The sequence below is a fragment of the Artemia sp. Qi Xiang Cuo genome, chromosome 16, assembly GCF_049724085.1.
Source record: "Artemia sp. Qi Xiang Cuo chromosome 16, ASM4972408v1, whole genome shotgun sequence".
Taxonomy (NCBI): Eukaryota; Metazoa; Arthropoda; class Branchiopoda; order Anostraca; family Artemiidae; genus Artemia; species Artemia sp. Qi Xiang Cuo.
Window position 1 is genome coordinate 36,509,126 of NC_142809.1, and position 19,841 is coordinate 36,528,966.

The 19,841-nt window shown below is 36.0% G+C and overlaps 1 protein-coding gene across 1 annotated transcript in view; it reads right to left on the reverse strand.

Annotated features, from left to right (window-relative positions):
- The window catches only part of LOC148942855 (uncharacterized), a 115,575-nt gene extending 97,280 nt beyond the window's left edge, over positions 1-18,295 (reverse strand). Inside the window, exons 1-3 of the mRNA XM_089102759.1 lie at positions 18,154-18,295; positions 5,603-5,743; positions 3,718-3,813 (exon numbers count right to left, since the gene is read on the reverse strand). Of these exons, the coding sequence (XP_088958885.1) occupies positions 3,718-3,813; positions 5,603-5,743; positions 18,154-18,247 (331 nt within the window). The 5' untranslated portion in view covers positions 18,248-18,295. The remainder of the gene's footprint in view (positions 1-3,717; positions 3,814-5,602; positions 5,744-18,153) is intronic.
- Between the last annotated feature and the right edge of the window lie 1,546 nt (positions 18,296-19,841).

The following is a 19,841-nucleotide window of genomic DNA, read 5'->3' on the forward strand; positions in this document are numbered from 1 at the left end:
TTGATATCTTATATGACTCCACTTGAAAATTCATTAGCAAATTTCCGCCATATTACTCACGTCTGGAAAAAGGGGAAATGTTCCCCATTGTTTCCGTTGTATATTTCCGCCTTCTGTTTGATGTTTCAACATTGAGCGAGGTCACTACAGTCGAGGGATGGGCATAAAACGGAAATGGGCATACGGCAGAAATCACTCAACAAATATTTAAAAATACAAAAGTTAAGTAATTCTACCCACATTCATTTCCCTAATTGCTAGCACCCTACCTAAGAATGCCACTTTAGGAGGGAGGGAGCCATGGCCCTTCCTTGGCTGCGGTTATTGACTCGTATGCCAAAAGTGAGAAAAACCGTCAATGCTGATTCACCTGCGCTCACTCTTTCTGGCCATATCTCCAAAATTCTCCCCACAATTCCTAGATTTGTTACACATTTCACCTGTTTTTGTATATTTCCTCCTTAAAAAATGAATTCCTGTGTACGTTTCTGGCTTTTTCATTGCCCTCAATTCCAAAGAAGACAGGTAATTGTAGCTCTGTCATCCCATCCCTCACCCTCGTGGGATGTCAAGCCAGTTTGCCTAATTTGACAAAAGACTGAGGAACTCCGCTCACCCATAGAACTTTACTATCCTCGGGTATAATGCAAACGAATTACGCTTATCTCATATACACAAGTTAAGCGCGATTAACATCTATCATTATTACAAAGACCGTTGAATGAATAAAATACTTATGCGTCCAATAACAATAGGGTATGGAAGATAAGTTCTCTAAATTACTCGTTACCCAAAGTGATATTCTTGAGACACGGCTTTTGCTCTTCAAAACGGCATTACTGACCACTGAGCATTGGCCCTTGAATTCTGATAATCTGATGATCGTCGTGCACTGGAATCGACCTATACTAAAGCTGCTACTACAAAAAACCTTGTTGCACCGTTAGGCCCACTATGGTGGTAACCCTTTTGACCACTCCCCCTTCATCCCTATTTGTTTAAAGTTTCGGTACTTATTTACTATCTGAAACACACGCGCCATATCATATAGGGAAGATGCTTAAGACATTTGTCTCAATTTCAATAGAGTTTTGGAGGAAACCGTTGTTTGTCATTGCATTTAAAATGTTTAAACTATTGTATTTTGGGGTTTAGGGGGAAAAAAGGTACCTAGGTTGGGTTAGATTAGGTTACCTATTTAATATATGCTATGCTTTACCCCGCACTCCCATAATGTGCAAATATATAGCCGAAATTTGTTTCTTAGCTATAATATTTTTATCCTATTTTGAATTATTTCATTAGCATTAACCAAACTTCACTTTTCGCGTGTGTTAAAGATAGTACATTAGCACCAAAATTTCTACTTCAGTACGAACCCAGACGTTTCTGAAGATTAAACATTCCTTTTTATTATTTCATCGCAGCCTAAGCAAAGCGTCATGCCCTCAGTTCGGTATCCATCTCATCCCCTTCCATAGGTATAACTAGGTAAAACTATCCAAGGAAATAGTAACGTTGGATATCTTGCAGGCCAATTAAACTATCCCCAAGAAAACTTTCGTAAAAAAGCTAGCTCTCTTTTGATCCTCTTTTTCATTTAGCGATCATTAAAAAAAATCACTTAGTAACCAACGGCCCTGTCTAACCACGTACACACAAATTTTTATTTCAGAATGGTAACAGCAAAAACCTTTTTTTATTTGACAATTTAATCAAGCAGTAGTCTACCCATTAATAAAAAAAAAACAGGAAATGGGGGGGGGGCATGACCCCACCATGCATACGTCCCTGTCCTTATTGTCTCAAACACCCTAGATTTGTGCATTATTTACATTCCAAAGATCTTTAGCCTATACAACATTGTCCTCTTGTATTATAATATATATTCCAGATTTTATAGAATTACAAGTCCTTTGCTCTCCTCTATATTTCCCAGTTGTTCACAATATTTTAGAACAATGCGATTAAAGATCTGCTAGAATTATACGTAGACGACAATGCATTAATTCATAAAGACAATACAACCCAAAAAAGAAGTAAGCTGATATGTACAGTACAGACTGGACTTGAAAACCACAATTGAGTTAGCTATAGGCAAGTTATATACAGCAGCCAGGAAATGAAACCCAAGTGACGGCTTTGAAAAGGGTGGCGGACTGCAACTTCCGTTACAGACAGCACATGTGCAACTTCGGTCGGTCAAGCGTTGAAAATTTGATGGGTTATTCTTCTTGAAAAAAGAATGTTTGTTACGAATTTGACTGTGAAAAAAATTAACAGCGCTATGGCTAAAATAATAAAAAAAAAACAACAACAAGCGTGTGTCAACTGACTAAACGGTATTATTGTGCACCCTACAAAACATCCTTCAACAGCCTATAAGAATGGCAAGATCTCAAATAAAAGAAAAATTTGCACTGAATCTTGGCCGTAAAAAATGGTTCTAGACGTTTACACCCCCCCCCCGCAGAAAATTGGGTTTTCCAAATTTTAGAATTTTATTTTATTTTAGCTGTTTTTTTTTTTTTTTTAGTTTCGCTGAGAAGGGCCAAGGAAAAGGAAAAAGAGGAATTTACGCACGATATGTATCATAAAAACTAATTTTCGTTCCTTTTTTATTGACTTAGTCTTTGTCAAGGAATTTTGTTTTACATCTTTTTTTTTTTTCTATTAAGGACATTCTGGACGGTCATTCAAACTTTCTATCAATCGCCATCAACGCTTGACTCAAGTGTCAAACAGGCTCCTAGACGGTCAATCAAGCTTTAATCAATTGATTGAAGGAACCTTTTGATCAAAATGATTGGCCGTCTATGGTGTCCATTAGACTCCATCATTTCTATTTTTCTATATACTCCGCGGGGGGGGGGGGGTTTCGCGAGGTATATTTTCCGCGGGGGTATTTTCCGGGGGGGGGGGTGCAAACACTGGCCACCGTAAAAATTAGCAAGTTGAACCAACCCAGTACATGTGAGCCAACATTTTCCAGTTAAACAGCCACGTTACCTTTTTTTATTTGGACTGAATCTTCTTAAATAATTTATAACAAGGTTCTTTAAGTGTCCTAAACCATAGACCGGCAAATCTGTGTGCATTTTTCGCGAAACAATGTTTCTTCAAAAACTAGATGCCAAATATTCCGAAAATAATCCCTAGGAAACAAAAACCTTCATTGAATAAAGGGTTGGATATAAAAATAAGATTTCAACTCCCATCCCAGTAAACACTTGAAATAACTGACCAATAGCAGAAGAGACTATGACTTCAATTATATGACAAATCAAGAAGGGATTGTGAGAGTACAAAACATAGCAGTAGTGCAAGGGTTTGTACGCTATGCTTCCGGCCCCGTACACAAACGGCCCCCTTTATGTATCCCCTTACACTAGGGCCCTTATTTTATTGCACATTACTAATGAACTTTTTTCGAGATAGAGAACTTATCAAGGTTTATTCTATGATTTACATGAATAAAGTGTTTTGAAACCGAAAATAGCTCATTAGAGGAAAATGCCTTTAAACTAAGGGTAAATCCAGGAAAGGATATCTGATCCCTTCACGGACTTTACAAACCGTTTCAGCAGGGGGGGGGGGGGGCAAAACTAATAAAGGAAATAAGGAAAGTATAAAGAAAAAGAAAAGTAATTGGAAATCAGAGTAATGTAAAAAGGAAAAGAAGGCAATGAGTTTAGTAAGAAAACGAAATAAACAAACCTATAACAGGGGAAGTGCCGTTTTCTTTCTTCATTAGGTCATTTAAGATGGTCACTGCATCCGCTTTTGAGGCAAAGCCTCTTACAGGTTTGATATCTAGAAAAAAATCATTAGATTTTCGAATTCAATGTAGTCAGTGTGAAAAGAGTCAAAATCGCAATGTAGATCAATCAAAAGGGCAAACAAAAATCAAGTGTTTTAATTTTTTCCACCGGTCTTTAGCATCGAAGTTTAGAAATCTCAAATAAAAATAAAGTGATCTTTACAGATAAGTATATAATTAGATATTTAATAGGGTGCAAAAAAATAGTAATAGACAATAAAAGCACAAACGTCCCCGCATATTCCCTACAAAGTTTTACGACCGGGAATGCTGGAAGAAAAACAAACACTGACTAAAAAGGGAAATGAGAAGCAGCTGTCCCCCGTGTCTACGCATTAAAAACTAAGCAGGACCAAAGGGCCATCTGCAACCAAAATAAGAACACACAAGTCCAATTTGGACCAGGGGCATCTACGACGTATTAATAAAAAAAAGGTAAAAAAAAAAAAAAAAATTTTTAATTTTGATTGAAGTCAAAAATATTTTTATTTGTAGTTGTGATCAAGAAGAACTGATATTGATAGTTCACATCCAAAAATGAAGCTTTTGACTAACCCTTATAAGACAAAAATACACTAGTAGGTAAAACAGAGTGTGATATCTCATAAAAATATGAATTTTCTTGCAAAAAAAACCTTTTCCACAAATACCGTCTTCCTGAATTAATTTTCTTGGGCTTGTCAATCGCCACCACACACAAACTTCTTGGGTAGACTTATTCATGACTTTAGATACCAATCTTTAAAGCTAAACGTTAAATGTATTTTATTATCTTAAATAAATTTTCTAAGCCGAGGGCGTGTCCAGAACTTTTGTTTAGGGTTTGGGATTAAAAATTTTTTACAAAACGAACAAAAAATCTGTTTATATATATTTTTGTTAGGATTTTACGAGTCGGAAACAAATTCCGGTGGGAGGGTTCAAACCCTGTAATCTCATCCCCCCCCCGAAAACGGCCTTGCTCTAAGCTCTAAGTAAACCATGCAGCAGAATTTCATATATAATTTGTTTTTTTTTTAATCTACTCTCCACAATCTACAATAGAATCACAGGCTTAATAAGAATATGGGAAGATATATACAAGGTTTTGATCTCGATTTTCTGTAATTTATCACTTCTTCCCCCCTTAATCTGGCCTTGCTCTAATCTCTGAGTAGCCTAAACCATGCAGCAGAATTTCATAAACTTTGTTTTTTTGTTTTTACTCTACTCTCCACAATCTAAAATACAATCACAGGCTTAATAAGAATATGGGAAGAGAAATATAAGGTTTCGATCCCGGTTTTCAGTAGTTTATTTAAATTTAATGAAATTAAAAAATTAAAATTTAATTAAATCAAATTCGTCTGTAAAAGTAAACAACCAGCTGAACTGTTGCACATATCTATTATTTTTTTAATATTTTAATTTAAACCATTGAATAAAAATATATAAATGAACATTAAATTTAAACTGGATTTTACCTATAAAAATAAGCAGCAAAAACCAATTCTTTAAATTCTTCATTCCTTCTGTCTAATCTATATACAGCGATAAACAAGCAAAACTGAACTACTGCTTGTATGCCCCTCCTTTGCCCGGTAAATGATTTTTCTAAGATTTAATAGCCATATGAACACATAGGAGAGTTGATATATAGAGTGCACCCCCCCCCTCAATATTAGTTTGAAAGATCCAGTTCCTGCCAAAAATGCGGATAAAAACATGGCATTTGTCTTTTAACATCTTAAATAGGAAAAATCCCCCTGAATACCTAAGGCTCGGACGTACAAAAAGACTTACCAATTTTTGAATGGAAGGGTCCAGATTGGTTGTTAATTACCTCTGTGGCCCAAAAAGCAGCAGCTTCAAGTTGATTAGGGACCCTCTCTTCGTTTTCGTCAATTGGATACGACCCACTATGGTGACCGTCAATAATAAGTGCTAAAAAACAAATAAACTATTTAAAACATATATAAAAATGCACAGTTTGGGTTAATTAACGGCTGAGAAAGAACATAAAAATCGACTTTTCCCGTTGTTAGGCCTGTCTGAAAGATTTGTCGAGTGAATCTGGGGGTTGGGTAAAAGAAATATGTAATTTTCGGGCATTTTTACAATAACTCAGCATAGTTGAGGGATCTCAAAACCAGAAACATCCACTGTTTTGGTCACCCTAAATTTTATTTATGTTGAAATTAAAAATCTGTAAAGTGATGAGGTTAAGCAGAGGCTGAAGAAGCACGGTAAGCTTCTGATTTGAGTTCAGCAAATTTCACGAAGAAAAAAACTTGATGTTGCTAAAGCAGTAGCCTACCCTTTCAATCCAAATATTTAGATATACTTATTTGAAGTTATAACCCAATGCGCTGAAATGCTACCACCTTAAAATCTAAGATTATTAAAAGTTTTCAATAGTTATTACATCCTTGAACTATTCGTACATGTTGACGGGTTGTAGATGTAGATTAAGGGCTCAAATTTTAGAAACACCTCCAACTTGATTTTTCAGAGGGCGATTATTAAACTGATCGTACGTAGATATTAAGTTTCATTTTTTGCACATACTCATAATGGCTCCAGTCTAAAAGCGTCCCTGATCCTTGGGAAAACAACCAAAGATTAAGCATGGATAAGTGATCCAGAAGCAAAAAAATTTGTATTCCATCCCCCTTTTATTTTTATACGCACCACAAAGTGTAGATTTCCCCTGAAAAGTGAGATGCATTTATTCAGAATTCGCGAATTTTAATAGGAAGTTACTTGATTTTCCTAAGAGGAGGTATCCAGGATCTTAAGTTGAAGAATCCCCCCCCCCAGGTATGATCGTTTAAACATGACTATAGTAAGAAAACTTTCAAGTATAAATAATGCTTTTCACTCACCCACAACCGAAAACTAAATTATTTGAGAAATTCGAAAACAGCCACGATCCCAGGAATTAATTTTTGAGTCCAAACTCTGGAATTTGGGGGGGGGGGGTCATACCCACCAATATAGCAAAGAATAGGCAACTCCTCAGACACCTTTTAAAATATGGATAGCTATTAAAATCATAATATTTCTGGGGCTCCATTCACTCCCCTCCAACGGACGTGCCTACTAAAAATTAACAGGTTTAACGTTTCTTAAAAATGAAAAGAAACCATGTTTGTAACTTTTACATAAAGAAACCCCGTCAACGGAAAAAAGATGTATTAATCAGTTATATGCAAATGCACACACATAGCATGCTATTTTACGAAATTACAGCTTTTCATTTGATTTATGCCTCGTTGCAATTCTCCATAATGAGACAGTAAGTGGCAGAAAGGTTTGTGTTCAAGTTTTGAGTTTTACTACTGACATTAAAACTTAATTTTCATTTTTTTTTTTTATTTGACTTTCTAACTTCTTAATTTTGCTTTTAAAGGCTTTTCAAAAACAAGCGAAGCATAGAGTTCTCTCTGACCAAAACTACCGTAACTCCAGGAAGGCTATTTTGAAGGTAAAAACCGAAATAAGTTAAATTATTATGTTGAAGACAAGAGGCTCTTTATTAAGGCAACAGTAGTCTGCTGCCTATGATACCAGTTCGTGAATTTTTAGCATCAGTACACCCATCTAAGAAAACTTCCTACACACCCTAGTTTAACAATGTAACTAGTTTTTGGATTGAGTTGTCACGGTTGCAGCTATAGCTGCAAACAAGCAGAGAGCAAACCACGGTCCATAGTAACCGAAAGTTAAAAACGTTGTTTGAAAGGGAAAAAAATTGCCATCTCTAGCTGGTTCAGGAATAACAACTATCACTTCAATTAATCGCAATAATAACATGCTATTTAGAAAACAGATTTATAATAATTTCGAAAAAGAGCCCGAAACCCCTCGTAAATAGCGTCGGATCGATATGAAAAGTACACTATGGGAGTCGTCAAAAATCCAATTCATAAGAGTTACAGCCCCCCCCATCGCCCCTGGACAACAAGGAGTCACTTTTCACATGGTCTTTTTTCATCCTTTTGCATGGTTCTTTTTTTCATGTCCTTTCTTTCGTCTTTTTCTCCTCCACAGCTAGTGGGGCACTGGATCATCACAGACTTGTTTGCTCATTTTAAAGCATTCTTCCCACTTCCTACATCTACCCACATTAATATAAGTTTGACTTAATAAAGCCATCATTATGTGCAACATTGCACCCAGGGGGCGTCACGGATGGGGGGAGGGAGGCACTAGCCTAATGTTTTCAGCCGGTTAAAATAGTGACGCGAAGCGCTGCTATTTTTCCTGGCTACATTTTTATTTAAGGCTGATGTAAATATATGTCGTAGAATGAATTGCAGAAGATGAGTCTCAGTCAATGAAAAAACAAAAAATAAAGTCAATTAATTTTAATAGCAATATCACCTAAATAAGTAAGTGAAAATGACCAGTGAGTCAGTAAAATCCGTAGCCCCTCCCCATCGTCAAACATTTTGGTTAGGGACGCCTTTGATGGCACCAAAACTAACACTTTGGGTGCCATTTCTGAAGTGAAAAGGCTGCGAAGCATGAAAAGGTTATCAGCGTAATTTTAACTTCAAAAGCCTTCCACATAAGATTTAAAACCCACAATCTATATACTACTCCTCCCAGCCTCATTACTAAGTTTTATAAGTCGTCTGCTGACTAACAGATCTAGGTTAGTTCTAATGGCTAGGCTGGAATAGTGGCATCAATTCGCAGAAATTTAAGGGAGGAGGAGCAAAATATATTTTTCACTATCAAGGGGGGTGGCGTTTTTTTTTTGTTCTTTTTTTATTTTTTCAATGAAATACAAAAATAAAATTTTCAATGAAATTTTCCAAAAAGCGGTATTTTTCGTAATCTAGGAGGGACAAAAAACTCTAAAGGGCGGGAGGATTTTTCATTTAAATGTTACAATTTTCCTAATACCTATTCCCTTTCTAGCGCCTCTCTAGCAGAAAAGAAAGAAAGAAGAAGGATGCGAAAAAGTGGCTTTCTTTATTGTTCAAGGTGGGGGACTGTAATAATCCTACATAGGGTTTTCGACCATGGTGATTCCAAAGGTGCAATTTTCATTTATATTAATAAGTTCTCCGAAATAGTTGAAGTCCAAGAAACGAAAATAACGAAAGTATACTTTCTAATGAAAAGTCGTTCCGGGAAGAAAATCAAAGATTCCAAATTCAATTACAAAAGGTAAGCCCTACTACACTTTTACTGATTCTATCTTTGTCAAATCACCGGAAATAAACTAGATCCCAGGGAATGTCCAAAACCTTATTTTGACTCTCCTCGAGGTTTACAAAAGTGAGACATGTCTTTTGGTTTTCAGTACGATGGCAAATGCGTGCTTTCATTTCTAGAAGAAAATGAAAATTGCCCGTCACCCATAGAAGGTCCAAGATTTATAAATATATATATATATTCTTACCTATGCCCCGGAAAAAAATTTCCAAAACTGCCCCGCCCCCGTAAAAAATTTAAAATTTCGGCAGTTGTCTATGAGGAACAAAGCAGATATGAACGCAGGATTTTATTTCTGGTGAAGAGGAAATCCGTCTAAACAGTCAAAAATGCCCTTATGATATGAAATTTCAAGGATATTACGAAAAAATCGCAAACAGATGATATTTCTGAGGTTCAGGGCAGGAGCACCCCTACGTACGGGACTATTAAAACCCGGAAGTGACCAGATTTGTCCTGTTCACATTTGGATGGTTAGTTAGCGTTATTAAAGGAATTCAGTTAATTCCTGCTCAATCCCCATTTCACAGGTTGACTTCACATTATCGTTTTCTCTAAAATGCCGGGAATAAAATGACAGCATATAGAGCTGTAAATTGAACCAAAAATGATTGAAAATAGCATAAATAAACAGACCGTCACATATAATTTCGCATTTTATTAGCTACTGTTTCTCCAACTAACAGCTATTATTACTTATATGATGAAAACATATGGTATGGTTGTATTTTTTCGTCATAGTTGGTAAGATTTGTGACCAGCGTTGTGTAACACCACTGTTGATAAAGAATTGACCGGATGTTCACACACAACCTAAGCTCAGCCGATAAGAACTAATTACTGCAACAATTTGAGCTTTGCTTCGCTGCACTCTGACTACTTATTTGTGGCCATCTTGGATCATTTTGATGGTTACAATTGCCAAAAGCAAGATGTAACAAAATTTTAAAAAACGAATAATAAACTGCAAAAGAACTTTCAAGTTTGATACAAGATACCAAAGTCGGTCACGGTAAAAGGAAGTAAGTGAAGGCACCAAATATAGAAACGGCAATAGTGACCGCTTCTTTCAATTGCTTTCTACAAGAACTTATTTTAGTCGGACAAGACAAAAAATAATGTTGAGGTGGACGACCCCCTTTTCAAACTATTTCACCAAACGAGGATGAAAGATTCAGCTTCTTTTTTTTTTAGAATACTGAGAAGTTAGTAAGAAACAGCAAAATGGATACGACAAGGCGACTCAAAGATTATAGGTAACATATAAGAGTGGAAACTGGCGCTAGTGTCGATAAAAAAACCGCCAACGCCATTTATTGTTTGGCATATTTTGACATTTTTTCAAGTTTTGTAATCGTGTCTCTTTCAGAAACTGAGATCAAGCACTTGTTACTGTACTATTTTTGCCGATTGAACCACTAAACATTTTTTCCTTATTATTGCACGAAAAAAGGCCAAGAAACGCCAAACGCTAGATGATGTTGATGAGTCTTCTCGTCGACACTAATGCCAGTTCCCACTCTTGTAAGTTACCAACGCTCTTTGAAAACGACCGGCAGTACTCAGTCAGGGTCCGGGTTACCCCCTGTAGCTCGGAAGTGCTATTTTAGCACTATTTCATTATATGTAGGACTGTAGCACGTGCTCAGGCTTGTCACCTGTAGCACAAAGGGCTATTTTGGCTCTATAGCAGTCAAATTTTTTACTCTAGCATCGAAAATCACTGCGTAACACGCAAATTTGTGCAATTGTAAAACTTCAAGAACTGACCGTGGTGGACACCCTGGTCAGGGTTGCCACCTGTAGCACAAAAGTGCTATTTTAACTCTATTTTAGCACAAATGTAGTCAATTTTTTGCTTATAGTACCGAAAATCATTCTGCAGCACGCAAATTTGGGCAATTAAAGCACTTTAGGAACTTATCGTGATGGCAACCCCGTACTCAGTTCAAGGAAAATGCTAAAGAACTCAGTTTGACAAACAAACAACACAACATCTTTGGAAACATTGTAATTAAAATATTTTAGCAGTGTTTTTTAATAGGAAAAATACTGTTTCCTAACAATGCAAACAAATGAGTAGTATGTCCACATTCGGGAAATTCTGCTAGTCAGACATGTTTTTATCATTAGGCTACATGAGCTTTTCTTCTTTTTCTTACTAATACGTACTTTCTGAAAGCAATGATTTTATGAAGCCAATTTCAAGGATTTAAGAGATCAGAGGCATGCTGGCGTCAATTCACTTAAATTTAGGGGGAAGGAGGGCAAAATGTATTTCCAACATCTAGCAGGGACGCTGAATTGTCGTTCATTGGGGTTTTAACAATGAACATGCCAAAAAAAAAACATTTTTCAATGAAAATACCCGACAAATGTATTTTAAAAATTTGGCGGGTAAAAAACTCTAGAGGGGACAGCGATTGAAAAGACGCTAGATCTATACAACATGTCTTTCTTTATTTAAAAATATATTAGATGGTTTTTACGCCCAACCCCACTCCTAGACTAGGCCAGCAGCTGGACTGATTAATTCTACTCTTTTTAAGGACGTTTTCAGTTTTGATGATTTAAAATGAGCCTTTCACTTTTCCTAGCAAGTCAGAAAATGTTGGAAAAAAAGTTTCGGAAAAACATTGTTGAAACCGTATATTGATGATCGAAAAAAACAAACAAAAAATAAATCTTCTTTATTCAAACAAGCCATTACTAAGCCATTACTAAGGGTAACAAAATCAAAAGCGAATTTACGTGTCTAACTTTAAATCTATCATTTAATTCTGTCTATCAATTTGATATCTTTAAATTTATCGAAGACGAAACATGAACCTGTTCAGAACAATTATCATATGCAAAGCCAAATCTTAGAAACGGGCGTAAGGAGAATGATTAGCCTATACGGAATACCACATTTGAATATACTTTAGTTTTTCAGAACAATTTCGTGATTAGTGCAATCAGGCATGGAAAAAGTCCAAAACCTACCAGTAGCAGAATTCGACTGAATTCCAAAAATTGCCAAATCTGCCGACTGAATTCCAAAAAATGAAAAATTGCCGACTGAATTCCAAAAAATTGCCAACAAATTCCATTAGGCCATGAAAACAACCAAGTAGCATTGCTACTATTCCACCCCACGGCGGAGAGCAATATATAACAAGAATCTGTAACGACTTTACTAAATGAAAAAAAGTCACCCACAATTTTGACAGACCATGTCAGGAACGTAGGCGCAGACTTATTCTGGGCACCAGATTTTCGAGCGCAAATACGAAAAAAGCGCATAAGCAGGTGAATTACATGGAGAATACGGTATTCTAAAAATAAATCTCTAAAATGTCGAGATTTTGGAGACCAGGACCCAAACACTCTACCCTTGCAATCGTGTCTGTCCATATCCAGAATTCTAAATAAGCCAAATTAATTAAGGAGAGGGGAATTATTGAATTTCTCTTTAGATGGGGGATGACAAAACCAAAAGGAACGGTCTTTTAGGACAGCATCTTTCATTTTTTTTTTCATAGAGGGCTTATCGGACCAATTCACACACCCCTCTCTGTGCGTAAATTCCAACAGGCCGATTATTCAGAGATCAAATCTGACGATGGGAACAAAGGGTAATCTCTTACCCCGCTTCCAAATTTAAAGAAGAAAAGGGCATCGAAACAAAATTCGGAAGACAAGAGTTGCGTGAATTGAAGGAGGGGCAACTGCCCTAGATTTTGGAAAGTACCTTTTATAGTATTTCCAGCGAAAATGGTATTCTTCATGAAAGAAACTATAAAAAAATTGTCTCCAACTAATTTTCGTGAATTGACACCACTAGTTGACAAAAATAAATGTTTAAACGGCTTTACCAGTTTCGACAGTTTTAAATTTGTTAACGGTAGCAAGCATCAGTATAGACGAATCAAATAAAAAAAAATTGGATTTTAAATCAAAAACTACTTTCCTTTTTGTGATCCTCTTTTTGCAAGTGATTGGATTTTGGAGCATTAGCATGCTAAATAACATTAGCAAGGGGAATGGTATATTTCATATCTGACACAAGTCTTTAAAAAATCTGACACCTAAAAAATCTTTTGGTACTCATCTATTATATAAAACACACTCGAGAAGTGAAGTTTGGCGAATGCTAATGAAATAAAACAAAATATGATGAAAATACAATGCTTTAAGAAAAATTATGAAAACTACCACAAAGAATTATGGAAGGGCCCAGAGCGCGTAACCTAAAATAACCTAACCTAACCAAAATACCAACTAAATATTTAATTTAAAAAAAAAAAATTATGGAAGGGCTCAGAGCGCGTAACCTAAAATAACCTAACCAAAATACCAACTAAATATTTAATTAAAAAAAAGCTATAATGTGGTTTCTCAACGAGCCGAAGGTTATTGTCTGGTATAGACAGCGTGAAAAACCAGGCATTCGCAATACAAGTTCTTGGGTGTGTTTTATATTTTAGACAAGTACAAATCTTTTCAAAAGGAGCGACCCGGCTCAATAGTAACCGAAACTGTAAAAACCGGAATTTTGATACATCAATAGCATCAGATTTTTATGCTGATTTCAAATATATAAGTTTCATTAAGTTTAGTTTTACCCATCAAAAGTTCCGCGCCTGAGAAAATTTGCCTTAGTTTCGAAAAAAGGGGGAAACCCCCCAAAAGTCATAAGACCTTCAATGAAAATCACACTATCGGATTCAGTGTATCAGAAAACCCTGCTGCGGAAGTTTCAAGCACCTATCTGCAAAAATGTGGAATTTTGTATTTTTTGTCAGAAGAAAGATCACGGAAGCGTGTTTGTTTTTTTTCCAGGGGTGATCATATCGATCCAGTAGTTCTAGAATATCGTAAGAGGGCTCATTTGAACGGAAATTAAAAGTTCTACTGGCCTTTTTGAGTGACCAAAAATATTGGAGGGCAGTTAGCCCCCTCCCACGCTCATTTTTTCCCCAAAGTCACCCAATCAAAATTTTGAGATAGCCATTTTGTTCAGCATAGTCAAAAATCTAATAAATATGTCTTTGAGGATGACTTAATCCCCCACAGTTCTCGGAGGAAGGGCTGGAAGTTATGAACTTTGCCCATCGTTTACATATAGCCTAGTATTGGTTAATGGGAAGTATAAAACGTTTCAGGATGGATTTTTTTCTGATGGAGGGGTGTTGGAAGAGATGGTTACGGGAGAGGATCCCTCCATTGAGGGTGTTTCCTTGGGGAAAGGGGTATTTCTATGAAGGGGGCGCCGGATTTTCCAGCATTATTTAAAAAACGATCAGAAATTAAATAAAAAAACTAGTTTTTTCAACTGAAAGTAAGGAGCAACATTAAAACTTAAAACAAACAGAAATTATTACGTATATGACGATGTTGGCCCCCTAGTCAATACCTTGCCCTTTTCGCTAGAGTTTTTTTTTAGTAATTTCAAAAAAGTTATCTATTCTATTTAACCGGCCTTTGTGATTCAGGGGTTTGTGATTCGAACAAAATTCGAACTTTACAGTAAAGAGCAAGGTATCAACTAGGTGGTAAACTCTCTAATATACGAAATAAAACATACGAATATAGAAGTTCGTTACGTAAGTTAATTCGTAAGTCACGTCAGAACAAAATTTCAAGAAAGCCATTTAGCCAAAAAAGTAAAAATAATATGCAAATTTAGTTTTAATTATTCATGTACGGAGAGCCAAAATTAAAGCTGCATTAATTCAAAAGCGTTCAGAAATTAAATCGAAAACCAAGTTTTTTTTAACTGAAAGTAAGGAGCATTAAAACTTAAAACGAACAGAAATCCGTATATGAAAGGGACTGTCCCCTCCTCAACGCCTCACTCTTTACGCTAAAGTTTGACTGCCCCCCCTCATATTCGTAATAATTTCTGTTTGTTTTAAGTTTTAATGGTGCTCCTTACTTTCGCTTGAAAAAACTTTGTTTATTTAACTTCTGATCGTTTTTTAAATAATGACGGGAAATCCAGCTCCCCCTCCATGTAAAATCCCCCCTAAAAATTTCTCCGTAAAACGATCCTTCTATGCAAAACGTCCAGTAAATAATTTTTACTGCCGTTCAAAAAATTACAAAACATAGCCTATAGGAAAAACGAATGAAAAAAAAAATGAAAATTCTGGGGTTTGACCAAAAGCCAATGAATGAAACTTCGAATAAATTATAGAAGACTATAAATAAAAATTTAAGGAAGCAATGATTGGAAACGGAGGGTAAGAACCCGGAAATGGATAGACGCTTAAAGTTTTAATACGGGCTCTGAACGGGTGCTTTTAATTTCATAGTCCTATCTCTAGGTAGAGCATTGGCGGATCCACGGGGGGAGTGGCCCCCCTTAACATAGTCTAAAGTAGTATAATTTACTTAATTAACCCAACTTTGCGTTAACTAAACTTACTCCTAATGCAAGTTTATTGGATCAACCTATTTGCGCCCCCCCCCCCCCGTAAAAAATCCTGGATCCGCCCTTCAGGTAGAGACCTAAAAACCGAACAATACTTATTTTATCCACGTTTTTTTAAATCATCTTTGAATAATATTACAGTGTCTACGCGTTCAGTGAAATATTATTTAAAACGCGGATAACAATAGCCAAAAGCGTGATAATGTGATTAATAGAAACATAATGCGGAGCCTATTGCTTTATTCTAATTTTGCACAAGTTCTGGGACTATATCTTGAACCATCGCGGTGGGAGGGGCGTGGTAGTGCAGGGGCAGAAAGACAACCATAATATTTAAAAAAAGTAGAAAATAGGTAATGAATGACACTAGCCTTACTCTTTGTCATTGTACAGGCCTATGGTAAAATTCTAGACAAGCTACTTTTGGGTATCTTGGAAAGGGTTAGGTTAAGAAAATGAAACCTTTAGTTATTAATCGAGTGCCAAAAACATATCCTGGTAAGTTATTGCCAAGTTACTATACCAACCTTCTTCTGATTCCTAAGCGTTAGAAATTTCCTTCCATAACAGGTTGTACATAATAGAATTTAAAAAAAACAACTGCGCAACACAAATTTGAAAAAATAACGAATGAAACAGAATATATAAGAGCCGGTATAGGTCTAGCCTAGGAATAGCCGCTCTTCAGATGGAGACATACAAAAATAGATGGCTAATTTTATGGTTTTGTTTGCGTGTTTTACAAATCAACCCAGCCTCCCCTCTAATGGTCTTACATATCCTCAGGATATATAGAAAATAACCAAAACATTTTTGTGGAATTCTTACTTTATAATAGGCTATGCAGCAAATAGGATCAATAAATCATATTTTCTTGTTTTTCCCATTTTGATCTGTTTTCATCATAGTTGTGTTTTTGTTTTTTTTTACATAGCCTAGGCCTATATGAGATTATTAAGTGGGGGCTGGGAATGAATTGTCAAAAACGTAAATAAAGCCATTAAAATCTGCAATCTAAAAGTGTCCTTTTTTGTTCTAGCGTGTCTCCTTTTGAAGAACCGTTATTTTAGGCCTTTACCGAAGAGCCTATTGAAATCTCAGATTGAGGGGGGGGGGGGCCACCGGTAAATTTTTCGCAAATCATAGGCCTATTATTGACTTACGAATAAAGTGAATATGCCACTCGATGCCTTTTTTATGCTCTTTACGAGTATAATAATCATTTCTATCGGAAATTCAAATTTAAGCCCTTTTTGAGCTCTTGAAAATGATAAAAATATTAAAACCCAACCTAGGTACCTCCCCCCAAAAAAAAAAAAACAAAAAATAACAATTTAAATATCGTATACGCTATTAAAACCACGCTATACATTGTATTTCTTTACAGCGGTGTCTTGCATCATCCCGTCAAAACGGATTTTTAATTTAGTCTTCAGATTGAGATATATTAAAGAATGGGTAGGCTATATTGAAAGAGTAGGCTACCTGCAAAATTTATTGTTACAATTTTCATTTATCCAACTTAATAGTGGAAAGTCAGTGCTTGTGGATTAAAAAAAAGGATTTATTATGAAACAGTAAGTTTAAAACAGATGTTTAAGCCTTTTTACACCCTATATATTTTTATATTTTTGTCATTTTCAAGAGCTCAAAAATTAGGGGGGTGGGGGCAAATTTTATTTCTGATGTAAATGGGAGGTAAGTTTAAACTTTACCCCCACCCCCTAATGTGCAAATAGATACCCTAAATTGGTATATATAAGGGTGAAGTAAAATTCATTTCCGACAAAAATGATTATTATATTTGGAGAGAGCATAAAAAAAGGCATCGAGTGATATATTCATTTTATTCGTAAGTCAATAATATGATTTGCGAAAAATTTACCAAATTAAATTCTACTTTAAAGCTACTTTTGGCTATCTTGGGAAGGGGTTAGGTTAGGAAAATGAGACTTTCAGGGATGGGTCTACAGGCTAAAGCATTTCCCAGGAAGGTAGGCTATTTTGAAGTACCTACCTCCACTCCTTCTCCCTCTAAAGGGTCATGAAATTTGCCTACATGACAGGTCTATACCCATTGAAATTTTGACAAAACAACATTTTACCTTAATTTTCAGTTATCAGTTTCTTTTTCTCTGGCTTAAGCTCTGACAATGCAATTTCAGTTATTTGAGCAGAATTTTAAGACACATAAATAATTTATTTCCAATATTTAGGAAATGTATTTGCATATCTCTAAAACCTTATAAATTGGGATTGAGCAAAGTTGTGAAGCTGAAAACAATTTTGCTGTACTTCATTTAAGCAGAAGATCTTTTTTGCAAGGTTTCACTTCTATAACTCACATATTTTTAAAGGTCATCAAAGGTCAGGACCCTCTAGAGGGAGAAGGAGTGGAGGTGGGTACTTCAGAATATCTTCCTAGGACATGCTTTAGCCTGTAGACCCATCCCTGAAAGTCTCATTTTCTTAACCTAACCCCTTCCCAAGATAGTCAAAAGTAGCTAAAGTAGAATTTTACCAGGAGCTCAAAAAGGGCTTAAATTTGAATTTCCGATAGAAATGATTATTATATTCGTAAAGAACATAAAAAAGGCATCGCGTGGTATATTCACTTTATTCGTAAGTCAATAGGCTAATAGGATTTGCGAAAAATTTACCGGGCAAGCATCCTCTTCTTTTAAAACCTGACGGAAATCTTACGTACCTACAGTTAACCTCTTCGAATCATCACAATAGCCATATTCGATCGCCAAGCAAAGAGCATATATCCATAACATATTCCAAACAATTATACGCATTCTATTGTTTTTGTAAAAAAAATAAAAAAGCTGACTGCCCCTTTAACATTTCTTAGTGAAGTCCATTAGCAAACTAAAGAATTAAAAGTAAAGGAAATGAACATAATGCCGGCATACAAACATCGCGCCGGAGGAAGTGGTCCACTCTCCTCAGGGGACAATAACTCCTTTCAAATGATTTAAATTAGTCACACATTGTAAACAGAGGATGATGTTTAACAAAGTCTATTGAGTTATGATATTCATACCGCATGGGTTTAAAAGAGCTCCAATTAATGGGGTGAGGGGACCGCCTAGATTTCTAAAAATGCCTTTTTACTGGTATTTTCATTTAAAAGAGCAAAATTACCTCTTATGGGTTAGGAAAATTAGAATTTCCGATCTTCGAAAAAAGATAAAGAAAAGAAACTTGCCCCCCCCCCTAAAATCTCATGAATAAGCACCCTTCCGGTTTGGTTAGTTGGGAGAGACTCAAAGATTAAACATGCTGCAAAATCGGATTTTTTTATGGGGCATAATCAAGAATGTATACGATTTTTTTTTTGTGGGGGGGGGGAGGGGTAAAATATAAAATGAGGAAGATACCAATAAGCAAGATATCAAAAAGTTATGTAAACTGTATAATTACAAGTAAAATCATAAAAATCTCCATAAGAAGGTGTGGTCCTAAAACTCACACTCAGTTTAATTGAAAGGGCAAAACAACAGTTAGGGTCTAGGAGTCTCCCCGGCGAAATTCTCTTGGAAAATCCACCGCCAACCCGCAGAAAAATCTTCTTTGGAAAATCCCCCCCCCGCCCCCCCCCCCCAGATTTCCCCCGGATAATTTCGAATGTCCATCATCTACTTAAGTCAGAGGCAATACTACAGAGTTGCCACAAAAGAGCCATCAGTGGCTCCATTTGGGGGGAGGCAGGGGGGCATGCCCTCCCCCCCCCCCCTGATATTTCGAGGGGCCCAATTTTCAACTCTGAAGCTCTTAGTTTATTCTTCCTTTTCAAATTTTTTGTTGCTTTTGATTTATTTAAAAAAAAAAAAAACCAGGTCATTAGAAAGCAGCAAATTGAAAATACTCAAAGATTTGCAGAAAAATTACCCATTTGAAGAATATCTCCTTTGGCATTGGTTTTGTTGGATTCGGCCTGTCACATTATTAATTTAAAAAAAAAAAACTTTTCGAAAAATAAGTTTTTCAAAGAAAAGTAAAAGCCATTTTAAACTTAAGCTCAACATATACAAATACCTGTTAAAATTCAACTCAAAACAACCAGAAATTAGTATTAAAGAATAAATGAAACCATGGGCGTAGGCAGCATCTTGTGTAGAGAGGGGCAGCCGCTTCGGTTATGGAGGGGAGAGGGGTCTTACTAATACTTCCCGAGGTCCTTTGAATATAGTTCTTTAGAAACTAGTCATTCTTTATTTCGCTAAAACTCGACCTTTAACATTTTCCATGCTCTACTTTTCCTGCAACAGCATAATATAAGAGACCCACTATCCAACTTCCAATTTCCAGAAAACATAAACACCACAAAAGCGATTTGACACAAATCACATTATGGTTAGATAACAGCTTCTTCTAAGAATTCAATTC